Source organism: Mauremys mutica, chromosome 1, assembly GCF_020497125.1.
Source record: "Mauremys mutica isolate MM-2020 ecotype Southern chromosome 1, ASM2049712v1, whole genome shotgun sequence".
In the NCBI taxonomy this organism is placed as follows: Eukaryota; Metazoa; Chordata; order Testudines; family Geoemydidae; genus Mauremys; species Mauremys mutica.
In genome coordinates this window covers 325,297,084-325,316,132 of record NC_059072.1, presented here as the reverse complement: position 1 = coordinate 325,316,132, position 19,049 = coordinate 325,297,084, and the positions used below count along the sequence as shown (strand labels likewise).

At 42.1% G+C, this 19,049-nt stretch overlaps 1 protein-coding gene across 3 annotated transcripts in view; it reads left to right on the top strand.

Annotated features, from left to right (window-relative positions):
- The window catches only part of PARP4 (poly(ADP-ribose) polymerase family member 4), a 105,151-nt gene that overhangs the window by 41,427 nt on the left and 44,675 nt on the right, over window positions 1–19,049 (top strand). For all 3 annotated transcript variants that reach the window (XM_045017982.1, XM_045017968.1, XM_045017972.1), the window contains exons 16-25: window positions 377–508; window positions 756–842; window positions 1,594–1,758; window positions 2,555–2,601; window positions 4,202–4,283; window positions 4,694–4,831; window positions 12,850–13,045; window positions 13,298–13,368; window positions 14,312–14,499; window positions 16,595–16,694. In XM_045017982.1, coding sequence (XP_044873917.1) covers window positions 377–508; window positions 756–842; window positions 1,594–1,758; window positions 2,555–2,601; window positions 4,202–4,283; window positions 4,694–4,831; window positions 12,850–13,045; window positions 13,298–13,368; window positions 14,312–14,499; window positions 16,595–16,694 — 1,206 coding nt within the window. The remainder of the gene's footprint in view (window positions 1–376; window positions 509–755; window positions 843–1,593; window positions 1,759–2,554; window positions 2,602–4,201; window positions 4,284–4,693; window positions 4,832–12,849; window positions 13,046–13,297; window positions 13,369–14,311; window positions 14,500–16,594; window positions 16,695–19,049) is intronic.

Genomic DNA, 19,049 nt, shown 5'->3' with positions numbered 1-19,049 from the left:
CATAAGTGCAGATTTGCTAAGTCGGGTTTGCGTAACCCAGAGAGTGTCTGTATTCCATTACCAGTTTCCTGAACTGTCCATTCCCCCAAGCACCAGTAGATTTGTTACAATCACTATATGTATATGGATTTGAGGTATTCTTGCACAAATAGGTCTTCAAAAAGATAAACCAAGTTGCACTCTGCCTCCTAGCAACATTTTGTAGTGTGAAACATAATAGCACATTTATGCTGTTAAATTTAAAATAGTTAATTTAAACCAAAACCACTTGTGCAGAATGACCTATGGGAAGATATACTCACTACCTGTTCTTTTTTTATCATGATATTTTTTTCAGTTAATAGGATTATAAAAGAGATCCATTTCTCTATTTCAGATAGTAGTGTTTCAGACATACACCAATCAGAATGATCATTCCATTGAGGCAAAATATGTCTTTCCTTTGGATAGCACAGCAGCTGTATGTGGATTTGAGGCTTTCATCAATGGGAAACATATTGTTGGAAAGGTAAGATGATTTAATATTTCGCTCTTCTATAGTATTTTCAACCCAAAAATTTCAAAGCATTAATGAGCGAAGACGCACAACATTAGTGTTAATGCTACTCTCACTCTGATTTTATACCATTGTCACTTAACTAGATTTCAAGTTGATGGTGTCCCACTAAATGACTGTTGGTTAACTCAGACAAAATAGTTAACTGTGTTCCATATAAAAATAGTTCATTTACTGATTTTGGAGCAATCTTTTGCAGGTTAAAGAAAAGGAACAAGCACATAAGGAATATAGAGAAGCAATCAGTCGAGGTGATGGAGCTTACTTGATGGACCAGGATGCCCCAGTATGTTGAATGTCATGGTTTACTATGCATTTTAGAAACCCCAGATTGGTCACATTGTATATTAGTTGTTGAAGTCAGATACCAGACAAAGCAAGTTTATGACATTGATCCCCAGCCCCACAAATAAACATGTACTTCACTTTACACATATGAGTAGTTCCACTGGAATCGTTAAGAATCATGTCTTTAATTAGAAGGATTTTTTTTTTTTTAAATAATGGAAATCATTTAGGCACATTTGATCACTTCAGGAAATTAGTCGAAAATATCTGCTGTACATCCTTCAGAAACTAGATTTTGCCAACTCTCTGTAAAATCCTCTTTTAAAAAACAATTTGAACTTGAATTTGAATTTGATTTATGCCTAGTTACTACTGATGAGTTTTGTCCGGACAGGAATTTTTAGTAAATTGTTAAAACAGCATAACTTCTTGCCCTTTATCATCATGGGGGGGCGGGATAGCTCCGTGGTTTGAGCATTGGCCTGCTAAACCCAGGGTTGTGAGTTCAATCCTTGAGGGGGCCATTTGGGGATTGGTCCTTCTTTGAGCAGGGGGTTGGAGTAGATGATCTCTTGACGTGCCTTCCAACCCTGATAATCTATGATTCTATAATTCATTTTCTTCAAGCCGCTTCTCTGAAGAAATATAGAAAACTAGCATTTGTTTTCAGTACATGACAAAACAAATGATTTATTGCTTTGGAAAATATAGTTTAAATATGCAGATTAAAGCAAGCGTCTCTTTTCTAGGATGTTTTTACTGTAAGTGTTGGAAACTTACCACCTAAAACTACAGTTCTTATCAAAGTCACCTACATCACTGAGCTTAGTTTTCAGAACGGCTGTATTACTTTTCAAATGCCTGCTGCTGTGGCTCCTTGGCAACAAGACAAAGCCTTAAATGAAAACACACAGGTTTGTGCATTTAAAATATAAACTTAAAGTAACATCTTCTTGGTTTGGAGCACAAGTGCTCCTGTAAGGGCAGTGATTCCACAACAAGTTTGAGGGGAGTTGCAACCATCCTCCCTTTCTTACCTTTTTATATGTTTCTTACTGTTTCATTTAAAATTTATTCTAACCCTCATGGCTAAAAGCAAGAGCCTCCAAAAATGTGAACCAAAACAACAAATAAATCAATGTAGTGATGCCTCCCTGAATCTGCTCAAAACAAAAGCTCTAAGACAGGGTTTGCAACTTGGTATTGTGACCAGCCTGCCCATATTGTTAAATGGAAAGTGATCCTGGCTACATGGGATGAAGGCTTAGCATGGGGAAAGGGGTCCCAGGATGGAAAAGATTGAGAACCACTGATTTAGAACATGAGTAAATTTAGCAGTGTTAGTAAGTAAGGTCCCAGGCCTACTGGATGGCTACTTTATGTAGGTGGCCCCCTGCACCCTATTGACTTCAGTGATGTTCCATGTGAGCATAGAGGTTTGCCCACAGAGAACAGTTTGCAAGAAGGGACAAATGACTTAGTATGTTTCCCCTCTTTAAATATAATCAAGCTTATTCTCCTTCCCATATGTATGTATAATTCCCATATGTTCTACTCGCACATTGAGGAAAGAGTTGACCACTGAAAGTGAAAGAAGCTAAGAAGACTGTTGGGTGCTATGCTACAGTTGCTTTTCTAATGAAACCGAGAGTGGCACTAAGATCTGTATATTTCATAACTGATATATTTATCGTTTTTTATTTTGTGTAGGATACAGTAAAGAAGGTTTGTGTTAAACAAATAGGAACAAAAAAGGGGTAAGTAACATTTAATAAGGTATTTGATAGTCAAAAATTATTTTAAATAGTTTCCTTATTTTTGTTACTAACACCTTAGATTCTTAAATGTGAAGCAGCGTGTAAAATTTATTTTTCACTATTTATGTGGGATTTGTGGCATTTTATTCAGGTTGGATGATGAAAGGACTTGTTACTTTTGATTAAAAAATGCTGCTCTATTTGGGTTGCAAACACTACACGGCAATAATTTTTAGGCAAACTCCATCTCCACCCACTTCATTGAATATTTTGGATTGTTCATTTCCTGAAAACATTTCTCTCAATACCAGGTTTTATAAACACTTTGCATCACAAAAACCTAATCCCTTGGGCTTGCACTACCTGAAAGTATATTTTTTAAAATTGAACTGATTGTTAGCTTTTTCTTTTCATTAACAACTTTAATAATTTTTTTAAATTATACTTCAAATTGTGAATTTTTTTCTGATAGCTTAATACTTCTTGAGAAATTGATAATTATAGTTCTACTTCATGCAATGCCTCTGCAGATATCCACTCGCTCCTATTCATGAGCTATTCTACTAGTAAAAGCAGTGAGAACTTTAATGGGCTCTTGTGCTACTCCAGGAACTGAATTTTCAGTGTTGGAAACTACATAACACCCATGTACATGTATGCACACAATGCTGTGGCAAAAAGAGCTAATCCATAGGCACAGGGGCTGGAGCACACACAGGGCAAAAATGGTGGGTGCTGAGCACCTACTGGCAACCCACCTATGGTGTTTATATTTTTTAAAGGATGTTGGGAAAATTTGGTAGGATACAGAGAAGAGCCACAAAAATGATTTAAGGGTTAGAAAAAATGCCATATTGTGAGAGACTTAAAAAGCACAATCTGTTTAGCATATCAGATACATGAGCAAGTGATGACTTGATCATGGTGTGTAAGTACCTTCATGGTGAGAAAATACCATGTACCAAAGGGCTCTTTAATCTAGTGGCAAAAGACATAAAAAGAACCAATGGCTGGAAGTTAAAGCTAGACAAATTCAAATGAGAAATAAGGCACAATTTTTTTTAATAGTGAGGGTGATTGTTCCTATGGCTAATCTACCAAAGGAAATGGGGGATTCGCCATCTCTTGATGTATTCAAGTCAAGATTGGATGTTTTTCAGGAAGGTACTCTCTATTCATACACAAATTAGTGGGCTCATTACAGGAGTAACTGGGTAAAATTCCATGGTCTATTTTATACCAGAGTTCAGACTAGATGATCTCATGGCCTCTTCTGTCCTTAAAAATCCATATATATATGAATATCCTTAGTGAATCAGCATGTCCGCTGTTTGGAGTATCTTGGGGATAGAAACTTTTGCAAGGGAAGCATGGGGCAGAAGAGAGCAAGGAGGTCAGACTAGATGATCATGATGGTCGCTTCTGACCTTGAAGTCTATGAGTCTACAAGTAGTGCACTGCTTATTGCCTTTATCCTAAGAGCTGCAAAGGATAGGGAATATAGACTGATGTGTTCCTGATGGAGGAAGCATGGCATACATGCCAAATAGCCTCTTCTCCAGAACTGCCTCGTGTGTCAATTGTTTTTTTCTTTCTTTAGTGGATTCTGTGTGGCCATGTCTATTGAAATGCCATACAGTATTGAACGCATTCATAGTTGGACGCACACACTTAAAATAAAGGTAAGTAAATCTTCTTGGAACTATTTTTCTGTTTTAGAGCTTATGTCTTGTATTTTAAAAGGAGCCTTTTATATTTTTAAAATAAATTGCATAGGACTCATCATGGAAACTGGTAATTCCATTTCCTTATATCAAATGAAAATTTTTTTCATGTGCACTTTTTAGAGCCACTTCAATAGAAGTCTTTTAATCTTAAAATACATTTAGAAAAGTGCATGTCACTCTAAAGAAAAATAAATATTTTCAAATGAAAACCATCATCTTAATGGTAAAAAAAAACCAACAACTTTGGGACATCTCATACCTAATGTTACATCGTCAAGCCTGAGTTTTTCTTAAAAGCATGCAGTTTTGTACAATTGAATCCTATTTTGGCAGAAATTGGTAAATGTCTGCTTTTTACCCTCTAGAAAACAGACTGCAAAGCTGTAATCAGGACTGTGGAGAACAGTTCCTTGGACATCAGTGGCTTTACTCTAGAAATCTGGATTTCTCAAATATATCTACCCAGAATGTGGGTAGAGAAGCATCCAAACAAAGAGAGTGAGGTACAACTGCTACTTCTACTATACGTTATCAACTAATGGATTGACTAAATTCTGCCAGGACGTACCGCTCATATAAATCCTATTGAATTTAGTGAAGAGTAAGTCAGAGCAGAATTTGGCCTGATATGGTTAATTTTGTACTTTGGAAAAATTTAAAGAAATATAAGCTATCAATGTTAAAAAGAGAAAAAGATTATGGGACAGTATTTCTGTGTAATTGTCATGAATATACACTTTGTACCAGACTTACTTGCGGTAATGTCGTTTTGATCAATTTAACAAATTCAGTCTGTACAGTCATTCATCTTATTGGACTATATGACCCTTTCCCTTCAGTTTGCTTTCATATTTTATTTAGCAAGTGTTCCATCCTTGGTCTTTAACTTTAAAGTACACTTTAAAACATTATAAAGCAGGTACATTGAAAAAATTTCTATAACTAAGTTTTCTTATATACAATGTTAAAGCACATGCACAATAGGAACAAATTATCTCCTTAACTGTTAATTTGAAGCATTGTCCTGTTGGTCTTTAGAATTATATAAAGAAAAGATTTCTACTCAGATTTAAATCTGAAGAAAGTTATATATTTCACAGTGCACAGAACATAAATGCAGCCATATTTGCCAAGTTCAGTGGGGAAAAAGTACTGCAAGATGAGGGGTGAAATGCTGGCCCCTTTAAAAGCAATGAGAAACCTCCCATTGACTTTAGTGGGGCCAGGTTTTCACCCAAAATGTCCTGAGGAGGGAACTAAAATATGCAAGTATTGTATTTGCATCTTCACAGCCTACAAGTACAAATTAGTAATAGTTCCTATCAGGACATAGTTCCATTGAATGGAATTTTCATAATTCTACCTTTTTATTTTAGTTGAACTTTCCACAGAATCTTTCTGATATAAGCCCCAGTCCTGCAAACATGTACACACAAGCTTAAATTTATTTAAAGGAGTGGTCCCTTTGGACTGTATTTGCTGGACTGGGGCCTATTGTCTGAAATAATACTAGAACAAATTTCTAAGCACAGATGATATCACAGACAATTCATTATTAATATTTTTGATTACCCCTACTTCTGTTTGAGCACACTTTTCTCTGACTAGTTGTGCAGACATATATATTTCAGAGGGATGTGACTCCATATTGACACTGCAACTCCTATTGTTCCTATTGCATCACTACTCCTGTATTCTTTGCAGGAGTTAAAATGAACCTATAATTGTTGGGTGAGTCTGGAAATATGTAGCTTCAATAAGTGGGCAGAAAAATAGAATGCTTTTGGGGAAAAATAATACTTTTTGGGGAAAATAATAACACATAGGTATCAATTAAAACAAAGCTGGCATTCAGGATCATGGCACAGAAGGTCTAGCAGAGATCAGCAACAAAGGGGTCATTGTATACTGAATGTACAGGTTATAATTGCACACACTCAAGAAAACATTTAAAGGTACTGTATAGGTTCTATTTTAAGGGATTTGACCTGCACAGTAGAAAGTTTGGAAATTAAAATATTAATGCATCTGTAAGAACGATATCTGAAATTCTGGTTTATCAAAAGCATTTAAAAACAAAGTATTTTACTAATACCATATATAGAAACAGATTTTAGTTATAAAAATTTGAAGAACACAAAGAAAGGAAAAGCTAAAAGATGCATTTTAAAATGTATGACTCCAGACTAAGAGAGAGTTGCCAAAAAATGTTTAAGATTGACACTGTCTAATCTCTTACACTTGTGTGTGGTATTTTCTATTTATCTCTATAATTAGGAGTGCTGGTATATTGCCACTTCTAGAGCATTCTATTCACTGTTGATCTTTTTTAGAGGAGGAAAATGCTACAGCGGTTCAACCAAAGGTGAAAGATGAACCAAAATATAAGGTTCTTCTTTGAGTTCTTGCTCATGTCCATTCCATATTAGGTGTTTGTGCTTGCCACATGCACCGGTGCCATAAGTTTTTCCCTCAGCAGTATCCATGGGGGACTGGCTCTAGCGTCCTCTGAGTGGCACCAGCATGGCGCAGTATAATGGGTGTTGCCAGCTCCACCTACCCTCAGTTCCTTCTTGCCGCCAGTGATGGTGCTGGAATGTCTGCTGCTTCGGCTAGCATTGATTCCTTCTCTGTTCTTGTGAACTTTGAAATCCTGTAAAATAGTTCTACATCGTTAGTAGTTTTCTTAGTTACTCTTAGTAGTAGTTCTCAAACTCTCTGTTAGTCCCAAACAGGACTCAGCTGGGGGTCGGGGCATGCCCCGGTCCCTAGGCTTTAAGCCCTGTGCTCACTGCAAACAGCCTATGCCTGTCAGCGATCCCCATACCAGCTGCCTAAGGTGCTTAGGCGAGAGGCACATAAGCGACAAGAGCTATATCTGCAAGTCCTTCAAACCTAGGACAAAGAAGGAGCGTGATATCCATCTAAGAGTGCTCCTAATGGAGTCGGAACTCACTCCAGAACTGGAGCAGCGGTCTGACTCTGCATGGAGCACTGTGGCCTCTGTGTGCACTGCTCACCGGTGCCGTCCACGACCTGGCACCAGTCTCCCTCCACAGCTCCAGTCAAGAAGCAGAAAAAGACTGAGGGGAAGATTTCCTACCTCCTGCAAGGGAAAGGAGAGGGCTGGGGGCGAGCCAAGACCCGGGCCAGGCAGCTCAACGCCCCCTCGGGAAGTCAGGCCCCAGTTCAAGTTGAGCAGTGCAGCCCATCCCATGCCTTGCCTGCGACTCCAGATAGCTGTGCAGGCTGCAGCCAGTTTCAGGTGCCATCAATGCCTGAAGCCCTTCAAGCAGCTCAGGAGATCCTGACGCTCCCAGTTCCGCCCTCACCAGCTCCAGCGGTACCCCCGATCTCGGGGAAAACCCGTGTGGGATATATATGTGTGTCCCTGCCTCAGCAGTACTGTTTCCCATCGAGAGGGATGTCCCACCAGCATTCGCCCACCTACAGCCATCACGCCTCAGGACAGGAGAGGCAGGCTCAGCGGAGCCCTCTTTGGTCCCCACACCAGGGCACCAATCGAGGGACTCAAGGCGTACCTCGCTGGTAGATTGGCGCAGATCCTCTGAGGCATGCACCACCTGGCAAGAACTCCAGGACTGGCCCTGACCATCTTCAAGGGCTCAGTACTGATCCCGGGACCAATTGGGCACCAGAGAGTGTCATCACCTGTCTCCAACAGGAAGGTCGCCCTACTCGGGACAATCCTCCCGGCAACTGGCTCGTAGTAGCTCCCAGTCCCATTCAACATCCCAGTACCAGTAGAGGCGTGAGGTGTGGATCACCAGGTATCTGACGCAGATCCACTGAATGCCGTCGGTCCCCAAGTGCCCAACCAAGACAGTCTCACTTGGACATGTTGGCTTTGGGACGCAGCAACTGGCACCAGTCAGACAAGAGTCACTGCTTAGCCTGATCCTGGTCGCCTGGGACCAATGACTCCACTGGTAGCTCCAGCTCAGAGTGAGGTTCCCTGACTGTGGGACAAGCTCTGGTACTGATGGTGCCGACTACATTATCAGCACCAAAACCTGTCCCATGGCCCCAAGCTGAGTGCCCGGCGCAATGGTACCCATGGAACCCTTGGGGATTCACCCAGCCTTTCCAGGAGACTTTGGGGGTAAGACCCCGCAGGTCCAGGAGGACCCAGAAGAACAAGCTGCTGGACCACCAATGGACATGGAGGTTCCCCTGGCACAGGCATCATCCTAATCATCGCCAGATGAGGCTGTCATGTTGCCCCCTCACCCAGTTCCTCAGCATGATGCCAAGGCACACCAGGAACTTTGGAAGAGGGTCACTTCTAACCTGGGGCTTGAGGCAGAGGAATTGGAAGAGCCCTCAGACTCTCTGTTTGACGTCCTCTGCTCCTCAGCTCCTGCCAGGTTGGCTCCACCCCTTCATTAAAGAGTTTCTAAGATCACTAAAGCCCTGTGGCAGACCCCCTCTTCCCTGGTCCCTAACTCTAAAAGGGCCAAACACAAGTGCTTTGTGCCAACCAGAGGGCATGAGTACTTATACTCCCACCCTGCCCCCAATTCCCTTGTGGTTGAGGTGGTTAACCACAAGGAGAAGCAAGGACAACCCGGGTCCACCGCCAAAAATAAAGACTTAAGGAGGCTGGATCTTTTTGGAAGTAAGGTTTATTCGTCTTCCAGCCTTCAGCTGAGAGTGGCCAACCACCAAGCCCTCCTTGGCTGATATGACTTCAATATGTGGCAAGCCATGGCCAAGTTCGAAGGGTCACTCCCCAAGGCTTCCAAGAAGGAGTTCCGAGCGATCCTCAATGAGGACGCGACCGCGACCAGGGCGGCCCTCCAGGCAGCGTCAGATGCTGCTGCCCACACCATGGCTTCCGCTATCTCCATGCAGCGAGCCTCTTGGCTGCTCCTCTCTGGGTTGTCCACCGAGGCTCAGCAGTCAATGCAGGACCTGCCCTTTGATGGCTCATCCCAATTTGAGGAGTAAACAGACAGCAAATTGCATGGCCTCAAGGACTTCTGCACCACCCTAAAAACCCTGGGTCTCTATGTCCCAGCCCCAACACGTTCAAACCACAGAAGCTGCAGGGCCACGGGAGTCAACCTTGCAGGACCAGCCCCATAAACAAGCCAAGAGCTACAAGCGCCGCCCGAGCCACCTGCCTCCACCCTCTGCCCAGTGGGCTTGACCCATAATAAGCAGGGGGCCAAATGGTCGTTCTGAGAGAACGACCTACCAGACTATTCCCTGGATCCATCTTTCCCAGTGTCTTCCAACTGCGTTTCCCTCTTCCTCCCTGCCTGGACCGATGGGTCCTCAGCACAGTGGAACAGGGTTATACCCTCCAGTTCCTTTCTACCCCCACCTTCCCACTTGCCTTCCCCATCCTTCTTCAGGGACCCCTCTCATGAGAGTCTCTTTGTGCAGGAGGTAAGGGAGTTACTACAGCTGGGTTCAGTGAAAGAAGTTCCTCTCGAGTACAGGAACAAGGGGTTCTATTTCCGGTACTTTTTAATCCCAAAGGCCAAGGGCAGTCTAGGGCCCATCCTGGACCTGCGAGACCTCAACAAGTACCTAAAGAAGTTAAAGTTCTGCATGCTCACCCTGGCTTCTATTATCCCTTCCCTGGATCCGGGCAACTGGTATGCCGCCTTCAACTTGAAGGACACATACTTCCACATAGCGATCTTTCAAGGAGACAGATACTTCCTCTGGTTTACGATGGGGCCCCACTACTAACAGTTTGCGGTCCTCCTGTTCAGCCTGGCAACAGCACCAAGAGTGTTTACCATGTGTATGTCCGTGGTAGCAGCTTGCCTCAGGTGCCGGGGTTTTCAGATCTACCTGTACTTCGATGACTGGCTCATCCAGGGCAGCTCCAGGTGTCAAGTCCAAAGGGATGTTGTGGTGCTTCAGGCCACATGCCACTCTCTGGGCCTACTGGTAAACGACAAAAAGTCGACGTTTGTGCCGGTGCAGAGGATAGAGTTAATCGAAGCAGTCCTCGACTCGACCTGTGCCAGGGTATTCCTGCCACTGGAAAGGTTCCACACATTGATGGACCTCATCGCGGAAGTCTCTGCATTCCCTCTGATTACAGCCAGGGTCTGTCAGCGCCTCCTGGGTCACATGGCAGCGTACACTTACGTGGTCCACCATGCCAGGCTCCAAATGCAGCTCCTGCAACAATGGCTGGGGACGGTCTATTCCCAGTCCAGAGGCTCCCTGGAAAAGATCGTCACCATTCCCCAGGCAATACTTACCTCGCTGCGATGGTGGACCGACCACAGGACAGTGCTGGAAGGGGTTCTGTTCGACAGCCCCCATCACTCTATCGAGTTGGTGTTGGACGCCTCTGATCTCAGCTGGGGTGTGCATCACACCAACCTTCAGACACAGGGGATGTGGTCCCCGGAGGAGGCAAAGTTGCACATAAATGTCAAAGAGCTCCGAGCAGTCTGTCTGGCATGTGGAGTCTTCCTTCCCCACCTGTCGGGCAAGGTGATACAAGTCCTGATGGACAACACAGCCTCAGTGTTCTACATCAACAGGCAAGGCAATAGGCTCTCTGTCAGGAGATGCTCCATCTATGGGACTTCTGCATCAGCCACTAAATCCACCTGGAAGTTTGTCACCTTCCCGGTGTCAAGAATACGCTGGCGGACCAGCTCTGCGGAGACTTCTTCTCTCACCACAAGTGGTCACTCCATCCAGAGGTAGCCTGCATGATCTTCCAAAGGTGGGGAACTCCCCAAGAGGACCTGTTCGCTACCAGACAGAACAGGAAATGCCACCGGTTTTTCTGTCTGCAAGGGCTCCCTCCCCGATGCCTGTCGTGGTCATGGAGTCTGATGTACACAGTCCCTCCGATTCCACTCATCAGCAGGGTCCTGGCAAAGATCAAGAGAAAGACAGTACAGGTTGTTGTAATCGCCCCAGCGTGGCCTTACCAACATTGGCTTGGCACGCTTTGAACTTGTCAGCGACCACTCCCTGGCCCCTGCCCAACCTCCTGGACCTGCTGTGACAGGACCATGGTCAGCTCCTCCACCCCAATCTCGAGTCCCTCCACCTCTCGGCGAAGATGCTGCATGGCTGAATCCAGAGGAACAGACCTGTTCGGAAGGAGTCCAACAGGTCTCCCTGGGGAGTAGGACGAGGTTTTCCTGCTGGGCATCCGAGCGTGGCATCTCTCCCTTGCATTCTTTCATACAGGCTATCCTGGACTACCTGCTCCATTTGAGGAACCAGAGCCTGGCACACTCTTCCATTAGAGGGCATCTAGCGGCTGTTTCCACTTTTCAACCGACAATCCAAGGACAGACGGTGTTTTCCCATGATATGACAGTCAGATTCTTGAGAGGGCTCAAGAGAATCTTCCTGCAAGTATGGACTCCTGTCCCACAGTGGATCTTAACTTGGTCCTCTCTAGGCTCACCGGCCCGCCCTTTGAGCCTCTGGGTTCCTGCTCCCTTTCCCACCTGTCATGGAAGGCCACATTCCTGGTGGTGGTGGCGGCATCAGCAAGATGGGTCTCTGAAATTAGAACCTTGACCTCAGAACCTCTGTACACGGTCTTTTTATAGTCTCTCTGTTCATAAGACACAGCTGGTGGTTTCACCTTTTGGTTACCTAATAGGCGACAGCTGTAGCCTGTCTCAAGTCCTGGCATCAGTGTATCATGGTTCAGCTGAGGATGGAATATGCTCATCTCACCACACCATAGATAGTAACCCATGATCATACTGGAGGGAGGGATTCCACTATGTGAGAAAATTTTAAAACAATACATACAATCTTTTCTATAACAAAGTAGCTACCCACTGTAATAAACTTTTATTGAATTCATGGGTTTCTTTTCTGTATTTCCACTCTATAAGCTTAGAGAATGCAGGTTTTTGAACTTTTTAACCAATCACAAGTGCAAGGCAATACAGTGCACACTTGTTCTCCTGTGTTCTTCAGGAAAAACATTGTACTTTGAAATAAATTTATTTTTAAAATTCTAGGACTTCTCATGAGGTGATGATGGTGTTGATGATTTTAAAAAATAAGCCTGTTTCTTATTTCCGAGAAACAGCTCTATTCTGATTGCAGAAAAGTAAAATAGATGGGAACAGAAAACACTTGCATACTTCCCACTGAGTTTCTTACCCACGAGGGATAAGCTGGGGACACAGGACAGGGAGAGCTACTCTCATCAAGATTTAACAAAAACAAACAAAAAACCTACTTGCTAACCTCTAGACCAGTGGTTTTCAACCTTTTTTCATTTGTGGACCCCCAAAAATTTTCAAATGGAGGTGCGGACTCCTTTGGAAATACTAGATCTTATGCGGCCACTCCAGGGTCCATGGACCACAGGCTGAAAACCACTGCCCTAGACATTTGGCTTTATTATGCTCAGATACCACAATAATGGGTGATATGAAAACCTAGATACATATAGTGATCTTTGTAAAATGTTTAACACCCTTTTGGCACTATATAAATAACAGTGGTCCATTGTGTTCATAATCAACTATTCTTTCTTCAGGCATGTATGCTTGTATTTCAACCAAAGTTTGAAACAAGTTTTAAAGGAAACCAGTTGTCTGGAGAAATTATTATTTGTCTAGATTGCTCCAATTCCATGGAGGGTTCAGCACTGCAACAAGCAAAGCAGATTGCTCTCCATGCTCTACAAACGTCTTGTTTTGGACAGAGAGTGAATGTTATCAGATTTGGCACGAGTAAGTTTTCTTTTGTTAGATGCTCACTTTTATTACTTTCTTGTCATCCTTATCTTTATGCTCATTTTCTTTATTAGACAAGCAGTAATATATTAAACTGGAAACCTGACAGTCTCTATTATTTAGTAGTAGAGAATATGTTTATTGTGGTTTTTCTAATAGTAAAAATGAAACCATTCACTGCCGTAATAGTTAATGAAAATATAACTTAATGTTGAAAGGAAGAGTTTAATTTCAGTTTTCATTCCACAGATTTCACAGAATTTTCTTCATATTCAAAGAATATCAAAAGTGATCTTGCAGCAGTGAAGGAGTTTATTATAGTAAGTAAAATTGTTTTTCCTCTGTATGCTACTGAGAGTTTCTTTGCCCGGAGGGATTCCATGTAACGTCCACCATCACGTTGTTCTGTGGCTTTATATGAGGCCACCTTCTAAATTACTTCCATGACTTAGTTTCAGTAGTATCCAAGAGCCCATTTTCCCTGGTTACAGGTGCATCATCTCTGTGTTATGTCCTGTTATAGCTCAGTGAAAATTTAAGGTAACTGATGGCCGGTGTTAATCATTGGACAATAAAAGTTGGACATGGGAGAGTCATATTGGATCATCCAGTTGATCTTCCTGAAATGCAGGATTATTCTCTCTTTATTATCTTGTCCAGTCTGGTTTTAAATGACTCCTCAAGTGATGGAGCTTCCACTCCTTCCTTTGGAAATCTTCTCTGACTAACAGGGAATCTTCCTGATGTTCCTCCTAAATTTTACCTTTTAAAATGTCATGCACCCTCCCTTTTCCCTCTTGTGACCTTGTAGCAGGACAGGAAAAGGTACAGACATCCATGTGAACCTCCCTGCTCTTACAGCACCATCTTTCTGGCAGTGAAGACAGCACTTGATATGCCAGTGCACTTGGCCGCCCCAATGAAAGGCAAAATTCAACTGGCACTATCTTGGAAGGAAGATTAGATTGTAAATTCTGGAGTGCAGGGATTGTCTTTTTGCTCTCTGTTTGTACAACTTCTAGTACAGTGGGGTTCTGGTCCATGACCGGGGCACATAGGCACTGTCACAATGCAGATAATAATAACTACAGGAGGGCAGAAGGCAAGCTCAGAATTAAGAAGTGAGCAATCACTTGTACTTGGAAACCATGAGAAATTTACCATGGGAGGGGAAACTTAACTCTTCACTGTAGTTTATTCTGGGGAAGGTTAGAAATAAAATCCAGACTTTCAGATAATCATTTTATTATTTTTTCTCTTTAGTCAGCGACACCTACAATGGGAAATACTGACTTATGGAAAACCTTACGTTATTTAAGTTTGTTGTATCCTTCTCAAATAAAGCGTAACATTCTTCTTCTGTCCGATGGGCACATTCAGAATGAGAGCATGACCTTCCAAATTGTGAAAGAGAATGTCAGACACACCAGGTTATTTGCATGTGGTTTTGGGTAAGTACAGCAAGAATTAACAGTTGTACTGTGCTTCACACTTAAAAATCACTGATCATTTTACTTGAAAAGAAATGTCAATGTGTTGAGGATCATCAGGTTTGTGAATGTACTGTCATGTACATATACATGGAATGCAAAAAAGTGAATGCCACATTCTTCAGTTTAAAATAAAAAATTCCAGGAAATTCAAATTTGAAATTCCCTCAGTAGAATTTACTTTGCACATATGTAGTTTTGTCTATTCCTCTCGTTCTTCTGAAATGTGTAATTTTAATATATTCCTGTTTAATATAAAAAGCAAGCCTTAGAATGGGACAGTAGTTAACATTGCTGAAACTTTAACTTTTAACATTTCCTGACTCCATAACTTTAATAGTGCAGTAACATAGCTTTCTGCATTTTTTTAATAAAGATTTAAAAAGAAATTACCATTGCTTACTAAAATAAGCACTTAATTGTTTCTATTTAGTCTTTGTCTAGACTAGGATTTAAAGATGTGTTAAAAGATGTTAGCTAACATGTTCTGATTAACATGTTGCAAAAGTCTAGTGTAGATTTTTCAGGGCTTGTCTACATTAGAAAGTTATACCACTTTTACTCTATTGGTACAACCCCCCTAGTGCAGATGCAGTTATATTGGTATTAAAGTACTTTACGTTGGTATAGCTATTCCCAGATGGGCAAGGGAATAACGATACCATTACAAGTTACCTTTATACTGGTATAACTGAATCCATGCTAAGGCTCTTATGGTATAACTATTTCAGTAAAATATTTATACTGATATATTTATACTGACATATTTATACTGATGTAGCTTTTACGCATAGATCAGACCTCAAAGTATACTGTTAACATATTAAACTGGTTGAGTTAAAGTAATAATGATGAATGAGACATAACAGAGATAAGTTCACACCTTTCCTGATGTTGTTGATTGGATGAGACAGTTTTCTGAAAAGCTGAATTAACAGAGAAGCAGCGCATCTTTTTATATTGTGATGGATGTATATCGGCAACTGAAGAAAATAGGGTTTTTTTAATGAAAGGTTAGAATTTTTAGAATATTGTAAAATGCAACAACGGTTGTAAAGAGACTTTAAAATTGTGTGTGCCACCCTTTCAGGCCTGTTCTGTTTTTGAGGTAAATGCAATTTTTTCCTTCATTTTTTATTTGTTTTTTTTTCCAGTTAATTTTCACCCTGTCAATGGTGTAACATTTTTTAGCAGTAAGTCCTTTAACTTGAGAAAATGGGTTTATCAAATCCTATTTTCTTTTTTCCCTATTGCCACCCCACTTAAAGTTACAGATTTTTGAGACTTGTCTTCCATGTCATCCATTTTGTTAGGCAGTCTCTTTATTTTATACATTCATTGCCCTTCCCCTTCACATTACTTAATTACAACAGCTTCCATCCTTTGTAAATAGATCACACAAAATTCTGCATTAGATAAAAACTCTTGTCTGTTAAGCAATTTTGGCCCCACAATCTTGATTTAAGATCAACCATTTCCAGAAAGAATTGCTTGACAGTCCAAAATGAAATGCCAGTGGCTTTCAATGGAAGTAGGGCATCTATTTCATGTAGGCCCTTTAAAAAAAACCCTGCCTCAAAGATCTTACATCTCTTATGGAGAAACTCAAGAATGTGTTTTCCTTAAAGCCCTGTGAACATGTACTTCATCCCTCATTTCACTACATCCTGTGGGAAACCAATGAGTTGGCTTTTCTCTGTGTGTGATTTGCACTAATTGAATGCTGAATTTTCAGAGCTAAGACATGGGTTTTAAACCTATATGCACTGGGGATGAACATGGGAAATGCTGCTGCTCTTGTTGGTTTTCACTTTTGATAGCATTAGAATAGTGATAAATATAGGCAACCCTCTGTCAGGATGGAGGATGTGTTGGATCTTGCCAGTTCTGAGCTTTGTTTAATGTAGATGTGAATGAAGGGGGGGGGGGATTTAGAGGGATTGGAGAACTTGCTACTCTATTAAAAAAAATAAAATGTTTGGAATCAATTTCAGATTATCAGTTTTTACTTAAAAACAACAACAACAACAACAAAAATCTTTTAAAATGTGCTTAGTTCCACAGCAAATCATCACATGCTGAGATCTTTGTCTCAATATGGTGCTGGAGCATATGAATATTTTGACCCAAAATCAAAGAATAACTGGCTAAAAAAGGTAAGTTTTATCAATCCTGAATATATTTTTTTCTGAATTTTACACTATTGGCTGCTGCTTTGGGTGGAACTCTTTGGGAGCCTCAAAGTTTTTCAGATTGTGAGGAGCATCTTTGGGGATTGTGAGGCCTTGCTGTTTCAGACAGGAGTACTCTTGGTGTTTTAACAGACGGAGAACTGCTTTGTATTGGGAAATGGGGCTTTTGTGTCTCAAAGAGCAGTTCTCCCTGAAGTGAGATGTTGGACTCCACCTGAAAAGCAACTCCCTCTAACTTTCAGATACCATACCAGTTTCAGACCAGGGACCTCACAAAAAAGCGAAGCTTCTGAAATATCTCCTCACCCCTCTTCCTCTTTGATGTCTCTGATTTTTAAAATAGAAGCTCACCTGGGTGAAAAGGGGCACTTCTCTCTCACAGAATATGTACAGTCCATCCCATGTGCTGGGTCACATATGGTGAGAAGAAAGGAAAAAACTTTATAGCAGCCAGTTGGGTCCTGTGTTCATGGCCCTGATTATAAAACGTAGCAGTATGGCCTAGTGGCGGGAGTCAATAAAGTGGCCCCTCCACTCAGGGCAGCATGGCCTAATGGCCAGAGTCAATAAAAGCGCCCACTTCTGGGGTACTATGTGGCCTATTGGCTCACTGCGGATGCTGGGCACCACTTAGAGTGTGTGGTGCCCAGGGTAGGGGGACTCAGGCATTCCTTGCTCCTTCAAGTCCCAGCCCAGAGCCCTGGTGGTGGTGGAGGTGCTCACCACTGAGTCAGTAGGGATCCTCCTAAAACATCTTGACTGGTTCCCCATTTCGCTCACTGGAGAAAAGTCTAAATCCCCTGGGCTGCTTCCTACCCTTTCTCCCTTGGCGATTCTCCATGGGTTTCTAGGGTCCTCAAGTGGCGTAGCTCCTGCTGGCGCAGTCTCTTCTCAGGGCTTGTCAGGCAGCCTGGAGTCTGTCTGGAGCTCTGCATGTCATGGCTCTATAGTCAGGGCATGTAGCAATTCCCTGGAGAGAGCCTGCAGTCTGCGTCCTCCCCCCTTCAGCAGCTTGCCCAGATTGAGTTGGGAAGGCTGCTTCCTTTTATACTCTGCCTCCAGGCTGAACATGCTCAGCAGGGCTGAAAGGGTGGGGCTTCCTCAGCCTTCAAAGCACAGTTAACCCTTTTGGGGCTGGCATGGGGCACATCTCTTCCCCCCCCCCCCCAATCACATTCTCATTTTAGGAACTTGGTGGGGCTATCTCAGTAGTTTATGATGCTGAGGCGATGTTGGCTGCTACTCTTTGGTAAAGCTGCAGCAGTGTTCTCTTTCAACCAGAAACTTGTTATTTTTTACCACTATCTCTCCTTGTTTTTAATATAATTTACATTATAAGGGAAAAGGAGATGGTGAATAAGATGGTGACTAAGATGTGAATAAGAACCAAGTTTCAGTTTTGTTCCTTTTTTACAACACTGAGAGAATAAAATAGAGAGAAAAAACTCCATGCATTTTATTTTATTTCTCTACTTTTAATGTCAGATTCTGTTGTACTCTTCTTGATTAGGGCTTGATCTACACTTAAAGCTTAGGTCGACATAGCTACAGCCTGCGGGGGTATGAGGGCCAAAAAAGAATTTGAAGAACAGCTAGCCAAAGACTCAAAAAGTAATTGCAATTTTTGTTTAAATACATCAGAAGCAGGAAACCTGCTAAACAACCAGTGGGGCACTGGATGATCGAGATGCTAAAGGAGCACTGAAGGATGATAAGGCCATTGCGGAGAAACTAAATGAATTCTTTGCATCGATCTTCACGGCTGAGGATGTGAGGGAGATTCCCAAACCTGAACCATTCTTTTTGGGTGACAAATCTGAGGAATTGTCCCAGATTGAGGTCTCATTAAAGCAGGTTTTGGAACAAATTGATAAACTAAACAGTAATAAGTCACCAGGACCAAATGGTATTCACCCAAGAGTTCTGAAGGAACTCAAATGTGAAATTGCAGAACTACTAACTGTAGTCTGTAACCTATCATTTAAATCAGCCTCTGTACCAAATGACTGGAGGATAGCTAATGTGATGCCAATTTTTAAAAAGGGTTCCTGAGGTGATCCCGGCAATTACAGGCCAGTAAGCCTGACTTCAGTACTGAACAAACTGGTTGAAACTATAGTAAAGAACAAAATTGTCAGACACATAGATGATAATTTGTTGGGGAAGAGTTAACATAGTTTTTGTAAAGGGAAATCATGCCTCACCAATCTACTAGAATTCTTTGAGGGGGTCGACAAGCATGTGGACAAGGGGGATCCAGTGGATATAGCGTACTTAGATTTTCAGAAAGCATTTGACAAGGTCCCTCACCAAAGGCTC